The 12,553-nt window shown below is 45.0% G+C and overlaps 2 protein-coding genes across 4 annotated transcripts in view; one reads left to right on the forward strand and one right to left on the reverse strand.

The window, feature by feature from the left end:
- The window catches only part of ACVR1 (activin A receptor type 1), a 139,102-nt gene extending 134,769 nt beyond the window's left edge, over positions 1-4,333 (reverse strand). Inside the window, exon 1 of one of the 3 annotated variants that reach the window (XM_055123059.1) lies at positions 3,923-4,333. The gene's annotated coding sequence lies outside the window, so the exon portion shown is untranslated. The remainder of the gene's footprint in view (positions 1-3,922) is intronic. The other 2 variants (XM_055123056.1, XM_055123057.1) reach the window with 2 other exon arrangements.
- The window catches only part of LOC129399864 (uncharacterized), a 153,990-nt gene continuing 145,571 nt past the window's right edge, over positions 4,135-12,553 (forward strand). The window contains exons 1-2 of the mRNA XM_055121244.1: positions 4,135-4,204; positions 4,584-4,874. Of these exons, the coding sequence (XP_054977219.1) occupies positions 4,135-4,204; positions 4,584-4,874 (361 nt within the window). The remainder of the gene's footprint in view (positions 4,205-4,583; positions 4,875-12,553) is intronic.

The raw sequence follows: 12,553 nt of genomic DNA on the forward strand, positions 1-12,553 counted from the left end.
TCCCCAAGTAACCATTATCCTAATGGTTATGTGTTTAATTTTCCTTAACTTTATACAGGAAAAAAAAAAAGAAAGTATCATGTATGTAAATTACAAAGCCTAAAAATAAAAGCAGTACCAGGAACCTATCACTCAATTCAAGAATGAAAATACCACTAATTCTGTATCAACTTCCTACCTTATACCCAAGTCCCTGCCACACACACACACACACACACACACACACACACACACACACACACACACACACCCCTACATACATATAGATTCACACATGCACATTTATATACATACATACAAATACAGAGACAAATCATCATCACCTGACTCTGACTTTCAATACACGCATGATTACATCTTTAAGATTATACCTCCCATTCCTAAAGTAAAATGGCTTTCCAAATATGGCAATAAGATATTGTTACCTTTCAAAAGATGTGTCTTAAAGATTGTTAGTATTGTTTTAAGGTGAATTGTTTAAAATTATAAGCAAACTACTTTTAAAAACATTATGTTTGGTCAAAGAGATATTAAAGGGAGGAAGGCACTTGTCTCTGCATACACCTGACCCAGCTGGGCACCCCCATATGGTTACCAAAGTACCACTAGGAGTGAGCCCTGAGCACAGGACCAGGAATAGCCCTGAGCATCACCAGGTGTGGCCCAAATTCTCCCCCAAAACTAAATAACAGGCTAGTAAAACTTAGCTACAGATAACTCATGGAGGCAATGAGTGTCTGAATAATAAGGGTTGGCATGGATTGGCAAAGAGGCTAAGAGAAGGGGCCAGACAGATAGTATAGTCGGTAAGGCACCTACCTCGCACTTGGCCAACCTACATTTGATCCCTGACATCCAATGTGGTCCTCAGAGCTCACCAAGAATGATCCATGAATGCAGAACTAGGAATAAGGCCTAAGTACCGCCAAGTGTGGCTTCCTCCCCAAAACAAAACAAAAAAGTGACCAAGAACATAAATCTTTGAGTACCCCAACTTCCTGGTTCAAGCCCCACCCAACTTCATCATTGACTACATCTTTGGCCCACTCACTTATGTTTGTCCCGTTTTCTTAATGTAAGACAGTAAGAGAATAAAATAGGCAGTTTTATAAAAATAAAATAAAGTTTATGTGAGGAGCTAAACACGCAGTACTATGAGGCACAGTCCTTCATACCCTAAATTCATCCAAATCATAGCAAGAGGTTTTGTCACCATCTCAAGTTTACTTCCCCATAACTCTCGGAGATATATGGTAGATGTCTTCATTTAAAAATAATCAAGATGCAGAGATCCAACCGCAGAAAAGGGACAGCGGACAGCTCCCAGTCTCACCTCCTTTATGCCTCAAGTACCACAGAGAAGCATTGATTCTATCTTCACTCCTTGACCTTGAATAGTAGGATCCTTTCTCACATCCATTTCTGCCTTGTCCCTCTCACCCTCCCAAGACTAGACAAAGATCAATCCAACCTTGCCTAGAAAGACCACCATGGTCATCAGAGGTCTACCCTCTTATTGTCACCGCCACATAATCGCTGCACCCTGATTTTTAAGTAATGCTGGAACAATTGTTTTTAAAACTTAACATAATGGTTGCACCTAACTTTTCTGCAAAAAAAAAAAAAAAAAAAAAGAAAGAAAACAAAACTGTCATAAAACCTGCAATAATTATGCGGTGCAATATTGTAGATTACTGCAATCTAAGGTAGACCCTCTAGTCTGTATTTACCAATTCAGTCACTGGTATCTGTTCCTTGAAAAGATGCAGAAAATCTGGTAAATCTCTACTTTACAAAAATCACAATGTTGCCAAATGTAATTAAGTTCCTCACTTGTGAAATCAATTGCATTTCTTGAATATAGCTATTCCTCCTTTACTCCAAATGCTTCATACTCTTTCAACATCCTTAGAGCTAACAAGAAACTCAGGTTCAAATAACCACACTCTTCCAAGGCACAAAAGTTGTAAATCTACTACCTACATCACAATTAATGTAAAACCTCTCTCTCTCCCATTTCAAGTTAAAATCACCTATAAGACCAGAAAGGAACATAAATCTAATCTTTGTTCATCCCAGCCCTTCATTCCTTGTTATCCATAATTTATCTCAAAATCACTCAGTGCCTTTGAACATTTGGCATGGGAGGAAGCAGTCTAAAAGCTATGGTCCAACATGCAATTCCATCAACTTAAGGCATCAATTTTAACTTCCCTTTTTAAACACTGGGACAGAAGACAAAGACAAGGGAATCCCCACCAAAGAGATGTGCTCTCAAAGGCAGAGTGAGCCAAGTCCTGACCAGGCCTTGGAGAAAAGCTTCACCCATTCCCATTTGTACGATGGGTGAGGTGGGTGTCTCCTACTTCAGCAGACTGGAAGGCTGGCTGATGGCAAGGCCAGCGGCTGAGGTCAGCACGAGTCTAGTGTCTGCGGGCTGCCCAAGCTGGGCCCCCAGCCAGCCAGCCAGCCGCCCACCTCCAGAAAGACAAGTGCCAGGACATACTATAGTGTTTCCATTTAAGGCCCGCCACTCGGATCTGCCCAACTCAGAAACGTCTTAACACCACCTTTCCAGGAAGAATTTTTTGGGGGATTTGGGGGAGGTGGTGGTAGGAGGTATCTATTTTTTGCCACCGCCTTCCCCTTGGGCTGTCAAAGCAGTCTGAATCTCTGGGACACGAGTCTTTAAAACCTCCGGGTTATGTCTCCACGTAAGGACCTCTTTTCAAATATATACAAAACATGCGTGGGATCTTTTTTTTTTTGTCATCCATTGAATTTTCATCACACACACAGACACCTCGAAAAAGGAACACAAGAAAACTGGATAAATTTAACAAATCCATTGTATTCCCTGGTTCTTCTCCCCAAAAGCTAAACTAAGGACAACTTTTTAAATAGGACTTTCCTTCTGCTACCAAGTGGAATATTTTCTTCCCTAAAAAAAGCTTCCTCTCCAATTTCTCTCCCATGCCTTCAAAGCTCCCAGAGAGAAGGGGAGAGACAAGGGCGGGAGAGAGAGGTGGTGACCCATAGCTGGCACAAACTGGACAGCTTGGGGGGGAGGGTCTTGAACCAGATTCCCTCGGGGTGTCTGGAGGCTTACAGCTCTCCTTCAGCGCCCCCCTGGTTCGAGGCTCACTGTTTTGGTTCCAGCGTTGAGGGAAGGGTTTTAAACTTGGCAAAGTACCGTGCAACATCTGTAACCACATTTGCCTTCTGGGGATCGGAAGATGAATCCCACATTCCTGGCTTTGAAGCTTTTTGAAACTGCAGCTAGGAAGAACGGAGGGAGGAGGGAGTTGAGCAGAGTTTATTGGCTGTCTCTCTCTCTCTCTCTCTCTCTCTCTCTCTCTCTCTCTCTCTCTCTCTCTCTCTGTCTCTCTCTCTTCTCTCTTTCTCTCTCTCTCCACCAGAAAATTCCTCTTGGAAGAGATGGGATATTTTGAGGGTGGGGGTGATCCACTCCATCCCTTGTACTCTCGACCAGGCTCAGCCAAGAAGGTGAGCCTCGGGGGCCCCGGCACTGGTTCAGATCGATTTACAAGTCAGAAGCGCACTGCCTAAAGGAGTTCACCGCGTACACACACGGAGACAGACACACACAGACACACAAACACACATACACAAGGAGCCAGGGACACCCCCCCCCCTCCCCATCACCGCCGCCACTCCAACCCTCTGGTCCTCTCCCATATCCCACCAGCAGTTCAGGCCCAAAGCAAGACAGTTGTGCTCGGAGGCTGCTCCCCCCACACACACACTGGAGCGTGGATCCAGCGGAGGGTAGAAAGGAATGAAAGCGAGGGGGTGGCACCCGGACGCCCACCCGCCCCGGTGCCCGACTCTTCCCGGGCGCAGCGCCCTCCGCCCTCCGTCCTCCCGGCTCGGGCCGACGCGGTCGGCGACCTGCCCTCACCTCTGGTCCCGCGGCGGCCGGGGGCTGAGCCCAGGGAGGCGGAGTGCGAGCCAGCCGGGCGCTGCAGGTCGGCGCGGGGCGGGGCGGGGCGGTGCAGCCGGCGAGGGAGCCCGGAACTCTGCGGGGCCGAGGGCGGGCAGCCGGCCCCGAGCAGCGGCCGCAGCGGAGCGCTGCGTGGGGCCAGGGGCTTTCCAGCTCCCCGGCCGGCGTGGATGGCCGAGGAAGGAGCAGCAGGCTGGCGGCGGCGGCGGCGGCGGCAGCGGCAGCCACCCCGGGGAAAGAGCCGGGGGAGGGAGGGGAGGCGGAGTGTAGAGGAGGAGGAGGAGGAGGAGGAGGAGGAGGAAGGGGAGGAGGGCGGGCGGAATAAACTTCCCGAGGCGCCGCGGCACGGGCTGGAAGGACGGCTGCGGGCGGGGCGGGCGGACGGGCTGGGGGCTGGATCAGGGAATCGGGTGGGGGTGGGGGGACTGCCCGCGGGGAGGAGGCGTTGGGTGGGGGAGACGGTCACGGAGAGTAGAAAAGTTCCCCCAGCGCGGAGGGGGGAGGCTGCGGCGGCGGCGGCGGCGGCGGCGGCTGCAAAGAGCAGGAGCCGGAGCGGGAGGAGCGGGAGGAGGAGGAGGAGGAAGTGGCTGCGGAGCGCTCGGCCAATGAGTGTCTGGAGCTGTGATTAACCAGGCAGCAACACATCATTTCCTCCCGGCGCGGATCCAGGGAGCCGGGAGGGAGAGGGAAGGCGGCGGGGCGGGGCCGTCCCCGCGCCCCCTGCAGGCGCCCCGGCCGGGGGCGAGCCCGCCGAGCCCCGCCGAGCCTGACCGTGCCGCCCCCGGCGCGCCCCGCGCCGTCTGGCTCGGCCCGGGAGGCTGCGGGCGGGGAGGCGGCGGGCCGGGCCGGGCTCTCGCGGCCGGGGTGGGAGGAGGAGAGGCGGCGCGGCGCGGCGCGGGTGAGTGCCCAGGTAGGCACGGGCGGGGCCGTCTGGACAGCTCCAGGAGGCGCGCGGGGCGAGGGCGGGCGGCGGGGCTGCCTTCCCGGGCCCCGGGACTGCGGGCGGCGCGCGGCTCGCAGTCCCGCTGGCCAGACTGGGGCTGCCTTCTCAGACAGAACCCGGTGCGTTCTCATCCCGACCGTTTCCGACCTGCTCCAGATCCCCCCCCCCCCCCCCGCCACTTTGCTTCTTTTCCTTGCAAGGTCTGGGATCACGCAGCCTTAACCATTTTTCTCAGTCGGCCTCCTTAGTAATAAAAAATATGCAGGGCGGGCAGGGGTCGGGGGAGGAGCTGCTGATTCTGCAGCGATCTAGCCCTGTCCTAGGCGCCATGGGAGTTTACAATGGGAAGGAGGGAACATTCCCCGCAGCAAAGGAGCCAACAACCATAGACACACAAAAAACGCTCCCGTGCGCTAATATTATCCAGAGTATCATCAAAAAAAGGCATGCAAGGATCCAATTTTGCATGGTGCCTGCTGAGTGTAAGGAAAGCACCAAGCCATTTTCTCTGCCCTCTAGAAGCTTATAATGTACAGTCCTATCACAGAGCAGAAATAAAAGCGTGAAACCAATAAACGGGAATACCATAAAGCATTTTTATCTCTACAGGTTCATTCACACAGCAGCAGGCATTTATTGGGTGACTGCAACACTGCAAAAGGTTGCAAAAGAAATGAAGATCTGGTCCCTGCAGGTCAGGAGTTTACAATCTAATTAGAAATACAAAGCATATAGACATGAAACAACTGGAAAATAATTCCTAGGTAGCATGTAAGCAAGGAGATGGAGAAGACTAGGAGATGAAGAAGACTAGTGCTTTTTATAGTACATATACATATATAAGGGAAAGGTTTTGTACCTGTGTGATTGGTAAGGATCAGAAGAAATTCCAGATCAAATCAAATAGTAGTATGTATCCTCGCTCCATAGAACAATGCAATTGAGACTTCAGAGGTGTTACGTGACTGAAGTTTTTTTTTTTTTTTGCTCAGTTTTTTTGGTTTGGGGTTACACACAGCAATGCTCAGGGCATACTCTTGGCTCTGTGCTCAGAGAATACTCCTGGAAGAGCTGGGAGGACCAAGTACTGTGCTGGGTCTAGCACCCAGGTCAGCTGTGTGTAAGCCAAGTACTTTACCTACTGTACTATCTCTCCAGCCCCTTGGCTGAAGTTTTAGCACTGCCATTTACAAAGTGTGACCTTGAGCCCATTTTTAAACCTTTCTGAAAAGGGTACATAGCCTACCCTGAGAGATATGTCCTGTGGTTCAAGTGAGATTGATTACACACATAGGTCTAAGCTTTTCAAGCCACTATGTAAATGTTCCTCAATAATGTACATTTGCTAAGTCTTCATACACTGGCCTCTTTTCAGTAACCTTTATAGTCTCTAATAACGCTCTACGAAGACAGACACAAGATTTGGTTGTGTTTACCATGTATTGTCACACCTGCCTTGAACATGCTCAAAGGTTTGCTAAGTGAGTAAATGAACTAATGAATCTTATCATGTTTTTAAGTGTTCCATATATCTGTTCTTTCAGTACCAGTCTTATTGTGTGGCTGGCTCAATGCAAAACTGGAATCTTCTCTCCCTGTGACTAACTTACTAGACTACATCTAGGAAGACTACATCTTTGTCTGGGTAGTTTTTATAACACTGATTCTGACTGGTATGGGAGCTGAGGGAGATGTGTGTGTGTGTGTGTGTGTGTGTGTGTGTGTGTGTGTGTGTGTGTATGAACTTTGGCAGTAATGACATCTTTGGATAATTGAATGGTCCTATCCTTTGCACTATAAAATGTTTAGATATTTAGCAGCATCCTTGACTTCTGACCATTAGATGCCAATAAGACATCTTTGCACAGTTATGACAATCAGAATATCTCCAGATATTGCCAAATACTTCCAGGGGAGGAAATGTATCCATTTTTTGAGAAGCACTGCCTTACCCCAAGCATCTCACCCATTGATTTAATTCTGGAAGAAAAATCACACCAGAAAAGTAACTTGGAGGAAATACATCTTCTGTCATTGTGAGATTATCAGATCTCCTCAATCGTATGTTTCAAGGAGCACGACTCTTGTTAATTAATTGCCTGCTGCATTGTGAATTGGCATCTCTTCTGTTTTCTGCATATCCTCCTCCCTTACGCCCAGATCAACATGTTCATTTCTAAAAGTCAACAGCTTTCAAAAACTATTAGGAAACTAGATCTTGAGCAATGTAAGAGTCCTGTATAATATTTTCCTATAAAATTTAGAGAATTTATTCCATACAATTTTCCAGAAAACTTCCTCTTACAGTTAAGCCCTTAAGCTTACCAGCAAAAACCACAGCTATTCTGTCCTCAGATGATGAGTGATACAAAATGTAAATGGTAACTTTATAAATTACTTCATTGTATGCTTTCTTTCACCTTGAAAGCATTTCTTTTTGGCTCCAGAGAGTTTTGTTTTTCATAATAGGATAAGAAAACATAATTAAAACCTACAGAGGAAAATTCCATTTACTGATCAATTTATTTTAAACTTCCAGAAGCAAATTTTTGTTTAGTTTTGTTTTTGTTTGGGGGCTACACCTGGCAATGCTCATGGGTTACTCCTGACTCCGCACTCCAGAATTACTCCTGGCTGTACTTGGGGAAACTTATGGAATCCCAGGGATCTAATTTGGGTCAGCCACATTCAAAACAAGCACCCAATCCGCTCTACTATCTCTCTAGCCCCAGAAGTTTGTTTTTTTTGTTGTTGTTGTTTTTTGTTTTTTTTTTTTTTTTCAAAAACTGGTGGAATATTTGAAAGCTGGTGGTGTTGGTGAAAATATGAAAAGCTGCTGTACTGCAGTTGTTTCTAAAGTTTTCTTGAAGAAAAACTAAATATTAATGTTTGAAAAAAAATGAATCAGTTCTGATAAGTCTGTTCCATTGGTACAGGCTCAGTGAACCCAAAAACCTTACTCCTTGGAAGCAATCATATTCGGTTTACAATATGAGTAGGCATTTTTATTCAACACAACATACCATCTGTCTCTTAAGTTGTTACATGAAACTTATTTCATAATTTTGCCCATGTTTTAGTTGTATAGTTATATAATGATTATTAGCATATGGAGATGAGTTTTCTAGTTTGGTGATTGTTCTCACTCGGTGAAGACTGGGTATACATCCAAATTACTTAGAAAAGGGACAGTGCTTGAGGGTCAGTGTACATAAAGGTAAAGAATTTCTCCTATTTCTAAGATCTCATTTCGGGGAGGGGCACTCCAAATGCTTTTCAGGGCTGACTATGTGGTGTTGGGAATCTAACCCAGGACTTAAAACTAGCAAAGCCTGTGCTTTGCTATCTGCATCACATCCCTGGCCCTAGGGCACACGCTCTTAACTGCAGTGTTTCTCAAAATGGGTAATGGTGCACCTGGGGGTGGGATGGGGGTTGTTAATGAATGACTGGAGAAGCAGTAGTAGCTTAGGTTGCCATTGGGAAGGGGTATGCCCAAGGACAGTAGAAACAAGGGCCAGGAGGACTGGTTGTCACCGTGGGGGTTTGGTAGGGGTGGTAGATGGGAGTTAGGCTATAGAAGGTAACACTATGACAATGATAATTGGAAATGATCACTCTGGACAAGAACTGAGTGCTGAAAGTAGGTAAAAGGACAAGCACAATAATCTTTTAGTACCTGTATTGCAAACCATAATGTCCAGAAGGAAAGAGAGACAAAGATAGAAAGAGAGGGAGGGAGAGACAGAGACAGAGAGAGGGAAAGAGAGTGAGAGAAGCTTGCCATAGAGACAAGCTGGAGGGGGAGTTGACGTTGAGAGGGAGACTGGGGACATGGGTGGTGGGAAATGTACACTGGTGAAGGGACTGTTGTTGGTACATTGTATTGCTGAAACCCAATCACTAAAAAGTTTGCAACTGTGTATCTCACTGTGATTCAGTTTTTTTAAAAAATAGTTTTTCGTAAGGGGATGCTCAGTTATTTTCTGTTTTGTTTGTTATAAATGGGGTCAATAGGCCAAATATGTTTGGAATCCTCTATCTGAAATTTTTGCTTCCGCTCAGGTACAACTTTTTTTTTTAATAAATCACTATATTAAAGAAATCTGCATATTTTGGACTGTCTGAATGCCTTATAACTATGATTTTATTGCCCTCACCTGCTATCCACCTGTAGGAACATGCCATTTATTTAACTGATATATTAATGAAAGTACAAAGGCAAGGGATTGGTAGTACAGTTCAGAGATAGAGCACTTTTTTCATGTAGGAGGCCCTGGGTTTGTTCCTAACACTATAAAAAAATAATAATTTCTCACAGAATGCCCATGGCAATTTCTTTTTCTTGTAAGGGTTTCTGTGTATTATTAAAATGAGAGAAATGCAAGCCCCATTGCATCATAACCATTCTTGGGGAGTAATGAATTAATAAAAGCCCCTGAGATCTGGAATTTAATTCTAATCCCAATATTAGGAGCAGAAGAGGTAGCTGTGTAAGATGCTTGCCTCATGTGTTTGACCCAGTTAGATCCCTGGCACCTCATATAACAACCCCCCACCCCGCCCCCCACTCACCCAGCACTGCCAAGGATGATCCATGAGCACACGACCAGGAGTAGCCCCAAGCACTGCTGAATGTATGGCAAACTCCACTCCCCAAAACAATATAATGTGTGAAAAGCAATGTCTGCATCAGAATAGTAAGTAGGAGGTGGAAAAGAAAACCTTAAGCTAAAAGGGTCACTAAATTACTATCGGGCTTCACTTCCTTTTCCCCAAAAGGTAAACATTTAACCAGTCTGGGCAGACACTTGTTTATCTTCCAGTTAAACTTTCCCAGGTGTATCAATGACTCATTAATTGTTCGTTTTATACAAGAGGTTATTGAACGTCTACCATATGCAAGGGACAGGGGAGTTCCATGGGGAGGCCTCACACTGTCTGAACTTCCTCCCAGGTGGGGCAATCCATCCAACTACTCAGAGCATAGAGATCAGCAGAAACCAAGTGCCACCATGGGCCAACCTGGTGATAGAAGAGACATTACAAAATCATTGCAGACTCAAGAGATTATTCATTAAACACTATCGAGGCACTTAAGGGAAAATCCTGTGAGTGCTGTCCCCCAGACCACTCCAAAAAATCTTTCCAGAAAGAGAAATTAGTTATTTAATTATAAGCCAGCTCACACCAAATATACATAACTGTTTTGTTGGGAAAGGAGGTTTTCTTTAAAGCTATAGAAAGGCTGGAGAGATAGTACAGCGGGTAGGGTGCTTGCCTTGCACGAAGCTCACCCATGTTTGATTCCATGCACTGTATATGGTCCCCAGGAGCCTGCCAGGAGTGATTCCCTGATCACAGAGCCAGGAGTAAGTCCTGAGCCCAGCCAGGTGTGGTCTAAAATATAAAATCATTAAAAAAAGTTAAAGGTGGTTGGGCTTGCTTATGTAAAAATGTTCCCTAAAGTTTTGTCTTTGTTTTGTTTCATTAAATTTTGTTTAAAACTTTTGTGGTGCTGCAGTGATAGCACAGTGGAGAGGGTGTTTGCCTTGCATGCAGCTAACCCGGGTTTGATTCCCAGCATCCCATACGGTCCCCCGAGCACCACCAGGAGTAATTCCTGAGTGCATGACCCAGGAGTAACAGCTGTATATCGCTGGGTGTGACCCAAAAAAAGAAAAAAAAACCAACTTTTGTTTTGTTTTTGCCACATTCAACCGTGCTGGGGGTTGCTCCTGTGGTACTCATTTGTCAGAGTATCTTGCGGTGCCAAGGATCGAATCTGAGGCTCTCGTGTGTGAAGCATGCACTGTGTCCCTTTGAGCAATCTCCCTGGCCCCTCTGTAAAAAAAAATTTTTTTAATTTCTTTCGTTTGGGGGTCACACCTAGCTGTACTCAGGACTTACTGCCAGGAGTGTGTGTGAGATCGTATCCAGTGCCAGACCTAAAGCTGCTGTGCAATCTCTTTGGCCTATGTAAATTTCTTCTACAGGAACAATCAAGTGAAAGGTGAAAAAAATGAAGAAAAGGCAGTACATACAAAATTGAGATCAATATTTCACACAGTTAAACATTTTGGTAAAATTAACTTTATAAAGAACACTTACTTGCTGTGGATGGGTATAAAATGGAAAATGATTTCCTAAAGGTAATTAGACAACATTTTTCAAACTTCTTAAAGATATTTATATGCTTTGACATCTTTGACACTTTATTCCTATTTCCAGAACTCATGCTATGAAAATTAGCAATTTCATCAAGAGTTGCATAAAAAACAATCATCTCATAATTTGGAAATGCACACAGTAATCCCTAAATTAAAAGCATATTCAAAGTTCTCAATTCCATGACCCTTTTAAATACATGGATTCTTCACGGTCAAAGATAAAATAATTGGAGTGAAGAGATAGTAGAACAGGAAGACTCTTATCTTTCATGCAGCTGACCCCGGTTCCATCTTCAGCACTGCATATGGTTTGAGCACTAACAGTAGTGATCCCTGAGTACAAAGGCAGGAGTAAACTCTAAGCACAACTGGGTTTAGCCCAAAAACCAAAGAAAGAAAGACTAGAAGAAAATACTCCAGGATATTTAATACTTATCTGTGGCTAGATCATGGTCTGTGATTGACTTTTATTTTTTCACTTAACTTTTCAACTATTTGTTTCCATATTTCATAAACAAATACAGAAATGCATGTATTTTAAGAAGGCCTAATTAATCATAAAACCAAACCTAACTTGTGAAGGATTAACAAATATTTATATTTGTGAGGTGGGAGGTAGGAGGTAGAGAATGGAACTCAAATTTGATTTTTGTGCATTTTTCCTGTAGATCCATTTTCTGGGGAATTCTGGCATTTCTATATTCCCTGCCCATAACTCAGGTTCTCTGTGACCCATTCCTTTAAAGTCTGACTCATTCATGGTCTTGTTCATATTCTGTCGCTCCTCGGGTTTCTAATTTACTTAACTAGAATTAATTTAGCTACGTTGTCAAAATGTGAATTTTTAAAAGCTTGTCCCATGGATGAATACCCTTAGGAGGATCAAATTAATTTATTTTAAATTAAACAAATATATTTCCAATCTAATTGCATGTTTCTTGGTAGAATGCAGCATCACGGTGGCTTTTCACTGGGGTGGGGGAGGGGGAGGTGAACACACTTTTGCCTCATTGATCCCCCAGAGCATCAGCTTCATGAAGACACTTTCATGGATAAGAAGCCAAATTAATTTTCCAAATACTTATGTAGCCCACTCGCTCAATATCTAGAATCTGAAGACTTTTTTTTTTTTATTAACCTACTTTTGTCAGATGAAACTCCAGAGATCAGCTGCCAAGGTTAATTACACAGAGCAGAGAACTACCCTGTGACCTTAGGCAGGTAACTTCAGATTGTAGCTCCAGCCTTCTCCTTAGGTGTAAAGAGAGAGGTGAGTTGCATTTCAAATATCTCTGTTTGGAAATCCTAAGAAGCTTATTTTCTAGAGTTGTTAATGCATCGTTGACATTTTGTCAGCTTAAAACTTAAAGTCCTAGGGCTGGAGAGATAGCACAGCAGGTAGGGCATTTGCCTTGCGGGCTGGCGACCTGTGTTCAATTCCCAGCATCCCATATGGTTCCCTGAGCACCACTAGGG

The sequence above is a fragment of the Sorex araneus genome, chromosome X (genome assembly GCF_027595985.1).
Source record: "Sorex araneus isolate mSorAra2 chromosome X, mSorAra2.pri, whole genome shotgun sequence".
NCBI classification, from domain to species: domain Eukaryota; kingdom Metazoa; phylum Chordata; class Mammalia; order Eulipotyphla; family Soricidae; genus Sorex; species Sorex araneus.